The sequence below is a fragment of the Bufo gargarizans genome, chromosome 5 (assembly GCF_014858855.1).
Source record: "Bufo gargarizans isolate SCDJY-AF-19 chromosome 5, ASM1485885v1, whole genome shotgun sequence".
NCBI lineage: Eukaryota > Metazoa > Chordata > Amphibia > Anura > Bufonidae > Bufo > Bufo gargarizans.
The window spans coordinates 230,711,660-230,727,318 of record NC_058084.1 but is presented as its reverse complement, the minus strand read 5'-3'; the positions used below and the strand labels follow the sequence as shown (position 1 = coordinate 230,727,318).

General features: G+C 42.1%; 1 protein-coding gene across 1 annotated transcript in view; it reads left to right on the top strand.

Annotated features, from left to right (window-relative positions):
- The window catches only part of CCT5 (chaperonin containing TCP1 subunit 5), a 161,989-nt gene that overhangs the window by 127,079 nt on the left and 19,251 nt on the right, over window positions 1–15,659 (top strand). The window contains exon 9 of the mRNA XM_044295129.1: window positions 10,222–10,359. Within this exon, the coding sequence (XP_044151064.1) occupies window positions 10,222–10,359 (138 nt within the window). The remainder of the gene's footprint in view (window positions 1–10,221; window positions 10,360–15,659) is intronic.

Below are 15,659 nucleotides of genomic sequence, written 5' to 3'. Positions count from 1 at the left end.
TGATAGTGAAGAAGATGAGGATGCGTCCTCTGAAACGGAGAACATCCAGTCCCTCATTAAATCGCTTCCATCAACAGAATGCATCAAAGAAATGCTGAAGGAGTTCACAACAACTATTAAAGAAGAAATTACAGAATTGCGGTCAGACATGAGACAAGTATCGTCCAGAATGTCACAAGTGGAGGAATCCACCGCGGCACTTTCCTCTCATGCAAGCTTTCTTTCTAAAAAATTAAAGGAACAGCAGAAGGAGTCATATTCACTCAGATTACATTTTAGACGATCTTGAGAATAGGTCTAGAAGAAACAACCTGAGGATTACAGGCTTAACAGAAAAAGTCCCTGACGCTGAACTGACTACAGTCGTCTCTCAGATCTTTTGTGAACTTCTAGGAAACACAAAAATGTGGCTCGGGTGCGGACCCAAACAATGTTTGTGTGCATGAGGCCTTATACCAGGTAAATTTATTGCATGAAATGTGCTGCGCATGCTCAGTGGTGACGTTCTTTTAAAGACTAGACGAGAACTTAACATGCCTACAGTAATCTCATAACTGCTAGAGAGAACAGGAGGACCGTTCTTAAGGGTGTGTTCATGAATAAGTGAACATGTCACAGCTGAAGCTAGTTATTGACTGCAGAAGAGAAGGTGAGACATGTTAAGTGTATAAGGGCTCATGCACACGGCCGTGCTGTTTTTTTGCCGTCTGTAAATCGCGGATCCACAAAAAAAAAAAACAGATGCCGTCCGTGTGCCTTCCGCAATTTGTAGAATGGAACAGGAGGTCCATTCTAGAAATGCCTATTCTTGTCCGCAGAACGGACAAGAATAGGACATGCCTCATCACTTTTGTGGGGCAACGGATGCGGACAGCACATAGAATGCTGTCCGCATCTTTTGCGGACCCATTGAAATGAATGGTTCCTTATACGGAATCAAAATACGTTCCATATACGGAACGCAAAAAAAACGTTAGTGTGCATGAGCCATAACAGGGTTTTGCAGTTATTAGTCCTTTCTGGATCCAGATCTGGCATTCTGGACCGTACTGTGCAGGAGCTGTACTTTCCAGAACAGGGAAGCGCCTGGCTGTGTCTGCCAGTATCTCTGAACTCGGATGCCAGCAGATTTACCCCTTTACTACCGAGCCACTTTTCACCGTAAATACCAGGCCGATTTTTTGCAAATCTGACATGCATCACTTTGTGCTAATAACTTTGTTACGCTATACGTAGCAAAGAAAATCTGAGATTTTCTCGTGACACGTTGTACTTCATGACGGTGTTAAATTTGAGTCAATATATTTCACCTTTATTTACAAAAGTATCCAAAATCTACAACATTTTTTGAAAAATTCATTTATTTTAATTTTTCTACTTTTAAGACCGATAGCAATACCTCATAAAATTATCAATCAACATTCCCCATATGTCGGCATTATTTTGTAAATGTAATTTTATTTTTTAGGATGTTAGAAGGCTTAGCATTTTAGAAGCAATTTTTAAAATTGTCAAATTTCCAAAACCATTTTTTTTAAGCACCAATTCAGTTATAAAGTGACTTTAAGGGGCTTACATAATAGAAACCATGTATATATGACACCATTTTAGAAACTACACCTCAAGTTATTTAAAACTGATGTTACAAACTTTGTTAACCCTTTAGATGTTCCACAAGAATTAAAGGAAAATGAAGGTGAAATAAAAAAACAGCAACACAGCAAGGGTTAATAGCAAAATATACGTTACTCTGATTCTGCAGTTTACAGAAATACTCCATATGTGGTGGTAAACTGCTCTATGGGCACGTGTCAGTGGTCAGAAGGAAAGGAGCGCCATATTTATTTTTGAGGCAGATTTAGCTAGAATGGTTTTTAGGCTCCATTTTGTATTTGAAGATACCCTGACTTACCCCTACAGTGGAAACCCTCAAAGTGACCCCATTTTGGAAACTACACCCCTTAAAGAATATATTAAGGGGGATACTGAGCACTGATCCCCCTAAGCGTTTTACGGAATTCAGAAACACTTGGTCGTGAAAATGAAGTTTTATTTCTTTGAATAAAGTGTTGCTTTAGCCCCAAGTTTTTCATTTTCACAAGGAGAAAAAGCACCCCATAATTTGTTACCAATTTTCTCCTGAATACAGCAACACCCTATATGTAGTGGTAAACTGCTGTGGGGGCACATGGCAGGGCTCTGAACGGAAGGAGCGCCATATGGCTTTTGCTGCGCAGATTTTGATTGGTTTACGGGTGGCATTGTGTGTTTTTTGTTTTTTTTGTGATTCTCTTGTGTAGGGGGGTTAATTTTTTGTGGGATGAGGGGACTTTTTCATTGGTACCATTTTGGGGTGCATAAGACTTTTTGATTGCTTGGTATTACACTTTTTGTGAGGCAAGGTGGCTTAGTTTAAAAAAATAAATAAAAAATTGCAGCATTCACCTGATGGTGCTCATCATGTGATATTTATATAGACCAGGTTGTTACGAATGCGGTGATCTGTCTATCATTTTTACTTTTATGTTTTATACATTTGAAAGCCTTTTTGAACAGAATAAAATCTTGTTTTTGTGTTGCCATTTTCTGAAAGCCATATTTTTATTTTTTTGGGCAATATTCTTATATAGGGGCTCAACTTTTGCGGGATGAGATGAGTTTGATTGGTACCACTTTGAGGTACTTAAGACTTTTTGATCGCATTGTATTGCACTTTTTGTGAGGTAAGGTGACCAAAAAATGGCTGTTTTGGCACTGTATTTATTTTATTACATTTATAATTTGATATTTTTATAGAGCCGGTGGATATGGTGCCCACTCCAGGTGGGTTTCTCAATTTGTACTGCAAAAAAGCTTCTTACTCCCCATTAAACCATTAACTATCGAGAAAAAAAATGGCAAAAGATAAATAACCTATTTATGTATCTCTGTGTACTAGCTCACTAAAAATATCACATGATCTACCCAGTCAGGTGAACACTATAAAAAACATAATATGAAGTGATCCAAAGGGGGCGTGGCCTGATCGCTGATGGCGCCGGTCGCATAGCGCTTCTGCTCCGGACGAAGGCATCATAAAGCGGCTCACAGCATTTACTCCCGAACCCGAATCTTACCAGGCAGGTTCCTGTGAAAGGTGTAAGCATGGGGAAGGTCCGGAGGCGTCCTGCTCAGACGAAGCTGACGGAATTCTTTGGCAAAACAACCCCACCAGAGTCTGGCCTGAGAGGGACCCCCCCCCCCCTCCTTCATGCACACTAACTCCTCGGCTGCCAGGAGTGGGCTCGAAGGGGAGCCCCTAGCGCACACACACAGCTTACTGCGGATGTCATGCGATCTATGCTGGATACCGCCGCACTTCCATGAAGGAAGACATGCTAGTGCTTATGAAAGGCCTCAAGAGGGATATTCAGAGCATAGGCGAACGCACCTCGCACCTTGAAAGGAAGATGGCCGAGTTTGCGGCCTCCCACAACACCCTCATCGATTCCCATGAAGCCATGGAAGAAGATATTGCCAAGATAACGGCTAAATTGCAAGATCTGGAGGACAGACACAGGCGGAATAATATTAGAATCCGCGGGGGTCTCAGAATCGGTGGAAGCACATGAGTTGGAGCATTTCTTGCAACAGCTGCTAAAAGCGGCCCTACCTGAATCCACAGAGAGGGACATGATTATAGACCGCATCCACAGGGTCCCTAAGCCTAAAGGTCTGGACCCCTCGCTTCCCCGCGATGTTATCGCTAGGATCCACTTTTACACCATAAAGGAAGCGTTCTTGAAGGTTCTGAGGCAGAACTAGTCCCCGTCGGATGACTTCAAAGGGATTGCGGTATACCCGGATCTGTCTGCGGCCACACTTGCGAAATGGAGAGAGTTTGCCCCAATCACCGCTGTGTTGAGGCAGCATCAAATTAAATATCGCTGGGGCTTTCCAGTTAAGCTGTTGGTTACATATAATGGGGGACTACAAGTCTTCAACTCGCCTCAAGCGGCGAATAAGCACTTGACCGAATGGGGCCTCATCAGCGGAGGCTCTACCCGGGCGAAAGAAAGTACCCCAAGGACCGACAAGATGGCACCGGAGTGGGACGTGGCCTGACATGTGAGTTTCTAACGGCAGGGAGTAGCCGGATGACTGTTCTATTTTTGATGTTCGTGGTCCGTAGTGGAGAGCTATAGTTCTCTGCCCCGACTGAACTTGTTTTTTTTTCTGGTCCTTGACCAGTTTTTTCTGGTCCTTGACCAGTGTTTTTTGGTCAGGCTTGATACGCTTTGATGACCATTACGTTATTGTATTGTTTTCCTTTTTATATATGTATTTTAATTTACTTTTTAGGTTGGTTCCTATACTAATAATACATGCGACATGCGCTACTAGTCTATTAGATTTGGCGGGATTATGTATGGAGGCGCGAAGTGGTGCATCACAGCGAGCGTTCTCAAATCAGAAATGGGGTTAAAAATTATGTCATTAAATGTGCGCGGGCTAAATTCTCCGTATAGATGTACGCAGCTATGGTCGGAGGCCCTTAAGTCTAAGTGTGACGTGCTTCTGGTACAGGAGTCACATTTGATGGCAAAAGATGCGTTTAGATGTCAGCATAGAGGCTTCCCTGTGATGTACCATTCGCACACATGTAAAAAGAGGAAAGCAGGGGTTTTTGTTGGAGTAAAGGCTGGCATGGCTTTTTCTTTGCAAGATTGCATAACTGACTCTGCTGGGAGATAGGTCATTTTACTGTGCACCCTGGAGGGTAAAATGTTCACTTTGGTGTCTGTTTACGCCCCTAATGTCAGACAGGTGGCCTTCTGCAGGAGGTTGTTCAATAAAGTAGAGAAAGTGGCGGTGGGAGAAGTGATTGGAGGAGACTTCAATATCCCGATTAACTCAGCGTCAGACTGTAAGTCTACACAGGTGAGCAGTACAGTGGACCTGCAGAAGACTTTACATGAGTCTGTATTTCATGATATCTGGAGGTATCAACATAGTGAGGAGCGCGATTATACGTTCATATCAACAGCGCACTTATCCCAGTCTCGCATAGATTACATCCTAGTTACCAAGGGCCTTCTGCATAGGGTCGTACGGTCTGACATTGGGGGAGCGACTTGGTCGGATCACGCCCCAGTTAGTATTATAATTGAAGATGGACTCCCTAAACTTCCCCGTCCACAATGGAGAGTGAACACATACCTATTGAAATGTCCAGACAGAGTTAAACAGTTTTCAGTATCTTTTCATGAATTTCTGGCGTTCAGTGATCTCCCTGACACCAGTGTACATAATCTCTGGCTTTCCCATAAAGCCTATATGAGAGGGATGCTATTACAAAGCGCGGCCAGATTAAACAAAAGCAGGAATAAAGCTATTCAAGATGCCTTGCGTAACCTAAAGGGTGCAGAGAGTAGTCATAAGTCCAACAATAACCCCTCCACATTGGCCTTCCTTCAGAAATGTAGAGCCGAACTTAGGACTATTCTTTTATATAGTCAGGAATTAGGAATGAGACGTATGCAGACAAACTTCTACCACACAGGGGATAGAGCAGGAGCATTATTGGCACGCAGATTAAGGAGTAGAGCAGCTGCAGCAAGGATAACTAGATTAAAATACAACAGTAAAGTGTACTTGCATCCTCAGGAAATAGCTGATGCCTTTGCAGCATATTATTCCTCCCTGTATAATCTGCAAGCAGACAACCATACGATTCAGCCTTCTAAAGAAGGAATCTCGGCCTATCTAGAATCTCTCAAGCTTCCCAAGGTATCCGAGGATGATTTGTGCATTCTGACTGGGCCGATTACTCCGTTGGAGGTCCTCACCACAATTTAAAAAAAAAACCCGTCTAATAAGGCTCCGGGTCCGGACGGATTCCCAGTTGAGTATTATAAAACATTCCAGGCAGCGCTAGTACCTTACCTTGTTAAGCTGTATAATGCTTTCATGACTTCTGGAGATATTCCCTCTGAAATGCTGCAGGCTACTGTGGTCACTCTTCCTAAACCGGGGAAGCCCCCTGATGCCCCTGAGAATTTTAGGCCAAGTTCTTTGCTGAACGCTGACCTTAAGCTTTTTTCTAAGATCTTGGCAGCTCGCCTCAATAAAGTACTCCCCGCCCTTATACACCCTGACCAAGTAGTCTTTGTGCCAGGTAGACAATGTAGGGATGGGACTAGGAAAATGTTAAATTTGATCCAGGTTGCCGAGTGGTCCAGAGCCCCCACTATTTTTGTCTCGTTAGACGCTGAAAAAGCGTTCGACAGGGTGCACTGGGGGTTTCTGGATCAGACACTTAGGGAAGTTTGGGTTTCAAGGACACATCTTGCAAGCTATTCTTGGTTTATACTCAACACCCAGAGCTAGTGTATTAGCCTCGGGCTTCCTGTCTGCTCCTTTTTCAATCCCTAATGGGACTAGGCAGGGGTGCCATTTGTCGCCCCTGATTTTCGCATTGGTGATGGAGCCATTGGCAGAGAGTATAAGGAACTGCACGCAAATATCCGGAATCAGTGTAGGGAAGACTTCCCACTGTATTGGGTTGTATGCAGATGATGTCATTCTGACCCTTACTAGCCCCTCTGAGTCGCTTCAGGCAGTGACAGAAATTTTAAACCAATATTCTTCAGTTTCCTATTACAAGTTGAATGTCAGCAAAACTAATGTTTTACCTATTAATGTGCCGGAGAGTCTATATCAGGTACTGAGTATAAAGTATCCCTTTGTATGGACCAAGGAGTCAATAAGGTACTTAGGTGTGGAATTAACTAACTCATTGTCTACCCTACTCACACTGAACCTTAAAAAACATTGCATTCTGACTATCTCAAGTACAGTAAAGCAATGCTTTTGTGGATTGCAAAAATAAACACGGTTAAGATGTTAATACTCCCCAAAATCCTATACATATTCCGGTGTATACCTTCAAAAATTCTCAAATCGCATATTAAACAGCTGCAAAGAGGCTCTATTCAAAAATAGAGCCTCTTTACCTCTGGAAAAGAAATATATCCCGCTCACGGCCATAGAATACCACATTCCCAAAACTACAAGTCACAGGGTGGTTAAATTGCGGAATTGATAATCTTGGGAGCCTATATGATCAATCCTCCCTACGTACATTTGAGTTGTTACACCCTTCTTATAAGCTACCTAATCAGGTTTTTTACCAATTTTTGCAGATACGGCACTTCCTCACTCCCCTTAAATTGGAGGCAATAGTGGATGTAAGCAATCCAGTAGGCAAATTACTAGGAGGGGAGGGTCGCTCCATGTCCAGCCTCTCCTTTTGGTATGCACATCTGATGAGCACAGACATAGATAGCAAAAAGCCTTTTATGCTTAGGTGGGAGGCCGAGCTTGGAAAGGAATTCTCTCTGAGAGAATGGATAGATGCCATGTACTGGTCTATGAAATGTTCTAAATGTATAAATCGCGCAGAGCAGGAAAATTCAACTAAGGTGGTACTTAACGCCGGATAGACTGGCTCACATCATTCCCAATTACTCTCCACTGTGCTGGAGGGGATGTGGCCGGATAGGATCTCCACTTCATATGTGGTGGGAGTGCCCAGTGGTATCTAGATTTTGGGCCTTAGTAAAGAATACTGTGGAAGAAATAACTGGGATTTAAGGGAGTACTGACCCCAGAATTAACAATTCTCAGTATAGGATTGGAGAGCATACCTTGGGAGTGTAGAGGCACGATAGAACATGTTCTATTTTCATCAAAAAAAGTGATTGCACGTCACTGGAAAAGCCCACAATCCCTTTCACTAGGCGAAGTTTTCTAAATTGTTAACCACAATATGGAATGTGAATTTACATTTGCACCCACGATGAAGGCCAGAATATCAATGCACAACCTGTGGTTGCAAAATACCTGATATAGTCTCTCTCCGCTTTTGCATTTGTGTCGGGTGTATTCATAAGGTGAAATTGATGTCACTAACTATGTATCCTATTGGATTCATGTATGGAACCTTTATGATTTAACTTTTGTTATGTTATTTTCTTTTCTGTAAGTCTAATTTGCTAAAACCAAATTTCTTCAATAAAAATTTATTGATTAGAAAAAAAATGAAGTGATCCAAATCTTATGTACCCAGTGGTACCAATGAAAACGCCAACTCATCCTGCAAAAAGACCATTGCAGGTTCTTAGAAAATGCAGACACAAATATCTTTTTCATTAATGTTTTAATTGTTTAAAAGTAGCAAAACTTAAAAGCTATATGAAATTGGTATATTTGTAATAATACTGTCCTAATACCCCAAAAGTGTTCAGAAAGTTGCATGTACCCTAAAACTGTACAAATGGCAACTCGTCCCACAAAAAGTAAGCCCTCACACATCTCCAAAACAGTCCATCAAATTGGTGGTCTTTCTCTAATGAACCCTACAGAAGAGAAAGTTTACGCCAATGTTTATGGCATTTCTGTCCCTAATAGAACCCGTCTAATAACTTAAGACCATGGTGTATCTCAGATGGCAGAAGCTGGACACAGGTATTGGGGACTGAAATGCATTATCTGTGGAAAACTTGCAAGCTTCCCTTTGCACAGGCACCTGCTCATTAATTTCTGAAAAACATTGGTGGTGTCAAAATGCTCACTCTACCCTTTGATAAATAACTTGAGTGGTGTAGTTTCTAAAATGGTCACTTATTGGAGGTATTAATGTCCAGGTACCTAAGGGTCTCTGCAAATGTGATAGCACCCAAAAACCACTGCAGCAAAATAATTCCAAAAACCAAAAGGGCTCGTTCTCTTCTGAGCCCTGACTTGTTCCCAAACAGCAGTTTACGACCACTTATTTCTGTGTTCGGGAGAAAATGTGTAACAAATTGTGGGGTGTGATTATTTTTTTTTTATTTTTTTTTATCCTATTGCCCCTTGTGAAAATGCTAAATTTGGGACTAAAGCAACATTTTATTGGATGAAATGTATTTTCACATCCATGCGTCTCTGAATTCTTTGAAACGTCTGTGTCAAAACGCTTACTAGATCCCTCAAATTCTGCGGTGTTCTCTGCTCTATTTGACCACTGCATTTGAGGAGTTAAATGTCTGTGATTGGTATTCTCTCCTTGCGAACATTAGTCCCAGGTGTCTGCTGTGTGAAGAAGCAGCCATAGCATTCGCTCCATTATCCAAAACGAACGATTGTGTAAAGGTGCCTCAGATCATCTAATGAGCAAGCGAAGCTCTCGTTCATTAGGTGAATTGATCTTTCGTGCAGACAACTCTTTCATAGTTTCTGGGTAGCAGATTGTGCTGTGTAAAGTAACCAGTACTCTGCTGCCAAGAAACAATGAATATTGTAGTGTAGGTGATCGCTGCATGTAAATGCAGCTCTTAAACTCTGTTTATAATCAGGCAGTTATTGGGAAGGAACACTTGCTTCCCAATAATTGTCTGTGCCTTAAAGGCAATCTGTCACTTAGTTTTACCCTATAGAGCTGCGGACATGCACAAATAGATCTCCGATAGCATGTCCGCAATATACCTGTCCCATAGCTCTGTGTGGTTTTATTTCTTTAAAAAAAAAAATGATTTTATAGATATGTAAATTAGCTAAGTAAGGTGCCCAAGGCGTATTTACTTACGGTTAAGGAGCCCAGCCACGCCTGCATCCAGGAATCTCCTCTTTGCTCACAAAGTTAGTGCCGTAATCTCGTGATGCGCGAGCTAGTGCATGCACAGTTCGTTCACTGAGGCTGATGCCAGCAAAGGGAACGAACACTCTGCATGCGCTAGCTCGCGTATCGTGAGATTACAGCACTGTAACTTTGTGAGCAATGAGGAGATTCCTGGATGCAGTCGTGGCTGGGCTCCTTAACCGTAAGTAACCACGCCTTGGGCACCTTAGCTAATTTACATATCTATAAAATCATTTTTTTAAACGAAATAAAACGAAACAGAGCTATGGGACAGGTATATTGCAGCGATCTATCCGTGCATGTCCGCAGCTTTATAGGGTAAAACTAGGTGATAGGTTCCCTTTAAGGAGACAAAGCCTGATTAGCAGTTGTGCCTTTCTGCACAACACATAAAGGTAAGTGCAAGTATTTGCATGTTGTCACCATCTTTATTTGCAATCTTGTAGTTGTCTGACTGAGTAGATAGATGCCTACAGCCACTAGCCTTTTGACTGCTTTATTTACTTTTGTGGGTTACTAGCATGAATTAAATCATTAGAAAAATGTTTCATTATTTTTAGATTATTGAAGAAGCCAAGCGTTCACTTCATGATGCACTGTGTGTCATTCGCAATTTGGTACGTGACAGTCGCATTGTTTATGGTGGTGGAGCTGCAGAGATATCCTGTGCATTAGCTGTAAGCCAGGCTGCTGACAAGGTAATTATTTATTATTATTCTTTACTTGTCTTGACTTGGCCTGTGATATTTAACATCTTCTACCCCGGTCCAGTTTTCACCCTCCTGTCCATTTTTTGCAAATCTGACACTTTATGTGGTAATAACTTTGGAACACTTTTACTTATCAAAGCCATTCTGAGTTTTTCTCGTGACACATTGTACTTCATGACAGTCATAAATTTTAGTCAATATATTTCACCTTTATGAAAAAAATTGATAATTTACCCAAAATTTTGAAACCGTTTCAATTTTCAAAATGTCAGTTTCTCTGCTTTTAAAACAGAAAGTGATACCTCATAAAATATTTATTACTTTACATTCCCCATATGTCTAATTTATTTTGGCATCATTTTGTCATTTATTTTTTGGGGACGTTAGAAGGCTTTGGGTACTTTTACACTTGCATTGTGAGGATCCGGCAGGTAGTCGCCGGAAATCCGTATGCAAACGGATATCATTTGTAGACTGATCCTGATGCGGATCCGTCTAGAAAAACCAATTGCAATACCGGATCCGTCTCTCCGGTGTCATCTGGAAAAACGAATCCGGTATTTATTATTTAGTATTTTCACATTTTTAAAGGACTGTGCATGCGCAGACCGGAAGACTTGATCCGTTAATGCGGCAATTTTACACTCCTTTCTGTGGCCAGCCCCTCCCTGCTACTTTGCCACTGCCTGGTCCTGTCAATTAAAGCAGCAACGGAGTGTCTGGGTTCAGAAATGAGTAGTGTCATAACTCTGGAATAGAGCATTAGATCAATAAACGAAAAACAGCTTTTTAATCCTTTCTACCCCAGATCTTTTTTTTTGTTTTTTGTTTTTTGTTTTTTACTTTGTGTTTTTAGTTTTCCGCTCCCTGCCTTCAGAGCCATAACTCTTCTTTTTATTTTTCCGTTCACATAGTCATAGGAGGGCTTTTAAGTTGTACTCTCAAACGCCACTATTTAATATTGCATAGAATGTAGTGGGGGGGGAATCCAAAGGTGGTGGAATTGGGGGAGAAAATGCAATTTTGCCAGTTTCACAGTAACCTAGTACATAAGGCCAAAAAAAGACATTTGTCCATCCAGTTCGGCCTGTCATCCTGCAAGTTGATCCAGAGGAAGGCAAAAGACCCCTGTGAGGTAGAAGCCAATTTTCCCCACTGAAGGCAAAAAACCCCTGTGAGGTAGAAGCCAATTTTCCCCACTTTAGGGGAATACAAATTCCTTCCCGACTCCAATCAGGCAATCGGAATAAATCCCTGGATCAACTATCTCTCTAGTAGCTTTAACCTGTAATATTATTACGCTCCAGAAATGCATCCAGACCCCTCTTGAATTCCTTTATTGTACTCACCATCACCACCTCCTCAGGCAGAGAGTTCCATAGTTTCACTGCTCTTACCGTAAAGAATCCTCGGTTTGTGTACAAACCTTCTTTCCTCCAGACGCAGAGGATGTCCTCTCGTCACAGTCACCGTCCTGGGAATGAATAGATGATGGGATAGATCTCTGTACTGACCCCTGATATATTTATACATATTAATTAGATCTCCTCTCAGTCGTCTTTTTTCTAAAGTGAATAACCCTAATTTTGATAATCTTTCAGGGTACTGTAGTTACCCCATTCCAGTTATTACCTTAGTTGCCCTCCTCTGGACCCTCTTCAGCTCTGCTATGTCTGCTTTGTTCACTGGAGCCCAGAACTGTACACAGTACTCAATGTGTGGTCTGACTAATGATTTGTAAAGTGGTAGGACTATGTTCTCATCACGGGCATCTATGCCCCTTTTAATGCAACCCATTATCTTATTGGCCTTGGCAGCAGCTGCCTGACACAGTGTTTTTCAGCTTAGTTTGCTGTTTATTAAAATTCCTAGATCTTTTTCCATGTCAGTGTTACCGAGTGTTTTACCATTTAATAAGTACAGGTGACTTGCATTATTCCTTCCCATGTGCATAACTTTACATTTGTCAGTGTTAAACCTCATCTGCCACTTATCTGCCCAAGCCTCCAATCTATCCAGATCGCTCTGTAGTAGTATACTGTCCTCTTCAGTGTTAATTACTTTACACAGTTTAGTGTCATCTGCGAAAATTGATATTTTACTATGCAAGCCTTCTACAAGATCATTAATAAATATGTTGAAGAGAATAGGGCCCAATACTGACCCCTGAGGTACTCCACGAGTGACAGTGACCCAATCTGAGTATTTACCATTAATAACCACCTTCTGTTTTCTATCATTGAGCCAGTTACTTACCCACTTACAGACGTTTTCTCCCAGTCCGAGCATTCTCATTTTATATACTAACCTTTTTATGTGGTACAGTGTCAAATGCTTTGGAGAAGTCCAGATACACGACATCCATTGATTCGCCGCTGTCAAGTCTAGAACTTACCTCCTCATAGAAACTGATTAAATTTGTTTGACATGATCGATCCCTCATGAAGCCATGCTGATATGGCGTTATTTGCTTATTTCCGTTAAGATGCTCTAACATAGCATCTCTCAGAAAACCCTCAAACAGTTTACCCACAACAGATGTTAAACTTACCGGCCTATAGTTTCCAGGCTCTGTTTTTGGACCCTTTTTCAATATTGACACCACATTTGCCATGCGCCAATCCTGTGGGACACTCCCTGTCAATATAGAATCTGCAAATATCAGAAATAAGGATCTGGCTATGACATTACTTAATTCCCTTAGGATACGGGAGTGTATGCCATCCGATCCTGGCGATTTGTCTATTTTAATCTTTTTAAAGGGATTCTGTCACCTCCCCTAAGGCAAAAAACGATTTAAAAGCAGCCATGCAGCACAGCTTACCTGGATTAGGCTGTGCTGTTCTATCTTGAAATCCGTCCAGCAGTTACTTCAAAAAACGAGTTTGATCAATAAGGAAATGCGTCCTGAAGGTGCCCAGAGGGGCGTTTTTTTCTTCTGAGAGAGCCCAGTACCGCCCGTTTTTCAGTGCCCAGCCCGCCTTCCTTTTACTTCCTAACCGCCGCCCCCAGCCTGCCACAGCCTCCCCTCCCTCTCCTCCCCCTCCCTCTCGCCGAACGAAGTCTCGCACAGGCGCAGTACCCACTGAGGGCTGCGCCTGTGCGATCATCAGGAGACTGAGGGCGGCAGCTTCATCTTCGTCACTGGGCATGCGCCGAGCCCAGTGACGTCCGATGCTCGCTCTTCCCTGCTGACTGAGGGCAGAGCGAGCATCGGACGTCACTGGGCTCGGCGCATGCCCAGTGACTAAGATGAAGCTGCCGCCCTCAGTCTCCTGATGATCGCACAGGCGCAGCCCTCAGTGGGTACTGCGCCTGTGCGAGACTTCGTTCGGCAAGAGGGAGGGGGAGGAGAGGGAGGGGAGGCTGTGGCAGGCTGGGGGCGGCGGTTAGGAAGTAAAAGGAAGGCGGGCTGGGCACTGAAAAAGGGGCGGTACTGGGCTCTCTCAGAAGAAAAAAACGCCCCTCTGGGCACCTTCAGGACGCATTTCCTTATTGATCAAACTCGTTTTTTGAAGTAACTGCTGGACGGATTTCAAGATAGAACAGCACAGCCTAATCCAGGTAAGCTGTGCTGCATGGCTGCTTTTAAATCGTTTTTTGCCTTAGGGGAGGTGACAGAATCCCTTTAAGTCGCTGTTGCACTTCTTCCTGGGTCAGACAGGACACTTTTAACGGGGGATTTATTTCAACATTCGGCATGTCATCTGACAGTTTAGTATCCTCAGTGAATTCATTGGAGAAAAAAATATTGAACAGCTTTGCTTTCTCCTCGCTCTCTGCGACTCCCCCCTCATTACTCTAACGGGCCGACACCTTCAGATTTATACTTTTGAACATTTATATAATTGAAGAACATTTTAGGGTTAGTTTTACTCTCTTTGGCAATTAATCTCTCACTCTCTAGTTTGGCCGCTTTTATTTGTTTTTTACATGTTCTATTTTTTTCCTTATAGTTCTTCAGTGCTTCCGTGCTACCTTCCTGTTTTAGTGTTTTATATGCTTTCTTTTTGTCATTTATTGCTTTCTTTACAGTTCTGTTTATCCACATTGGTTTCTTTTTGTTCCTTAACCTTTTATTCCCATACGGTATGTACCTCTCACAATGAGATTTTAGGATGCTTTTAAAGATATCCCATTTTGTGGCTGTATTTCTATTTGTGAGGACTTTATCCCATTTAGTTAGGCCTATGGCCTCTCTTAGTTGGCTAAATTTAGCTTTTTTGAAGTTTAGTATTTTTGTTCCTCCCTGTAGAAACGCTCTTTTGAATGAGAATTGGAAGGTTATTACTTTGTGGTCACTATTTCCTAGGTGTCCCCCAACCTGCACGTCTGTTGTTCTGTCAGGCCTGTTGGTTAATACTAAGTCCAGTATGGCCGTCCCTCTAGTCGGGTCCTGAACCAGTTGGGAGAGGTAATTGTCTTAGGTTCTTGGCAATAACCTGTTTCCTTTATGAGATATAAAAGTTTCAGTTTCCCAGTCTATATCTGGGTAGTTGAAGTCCCCCATAATAACCACCTCATTATGATTGCAGCCTCGTCTATCTCATTTAGTAGTAGATTTTCTGTGGACTCTGGTATATTAGGTGGTTTATAGTAAACTCCTATTAGTAATGTTGCGGCAGGCCAAGGGTCAGCCACTTGATGATCGTTGCCTCGTGTTCAGGTGAATGACGTCGACAGAGGAAAATGACAGAAGTCTGAGTATAGTTCAAAACCTTGTCAGGACCCTAAAGTGAAAGTGTCCTGCACCCTTTATTTATACACAGTTCACAGGGTGTAACCCCTCAAAGTAAAACATGATTGGTTTACAGACATTTCAATAATGGCTTTTGAATCCATCTATTGATTGGTTAGTTATTTTTCAAGTTTCACTTTACAAAAATGTGTTAACTAATGTATTTAGGATTTTTAGCAAATAAGGCAAAATTACAAGGAGTAGTACAAATGTTATCTTAACACACACAGTTCACTTCTATAGTTTTCTTTTAGCTTGCGTTTGTTCTTTTCAAATGTCAGCAAATTATATCACGTATACAGATAAAATGAAAAACATTTTTATATCCACTTTCAGAAAAGCTGGATAATTTCCTTAACAGTAATTTATTATTGTTTTTAGCGCCATGTATCTCTACCCACAGTGACTCCACATGTTCATGTCCCTCACTTATATCTTCCCGGAGTGTGGGCTTTAGACAGGACTTTACATAAAGGCAGACCTCTCCCCCTCTCCGGTTTTAACGATCCTGTACATTAATTGCCCAGTCATAGCTATCATCCAGCCATGT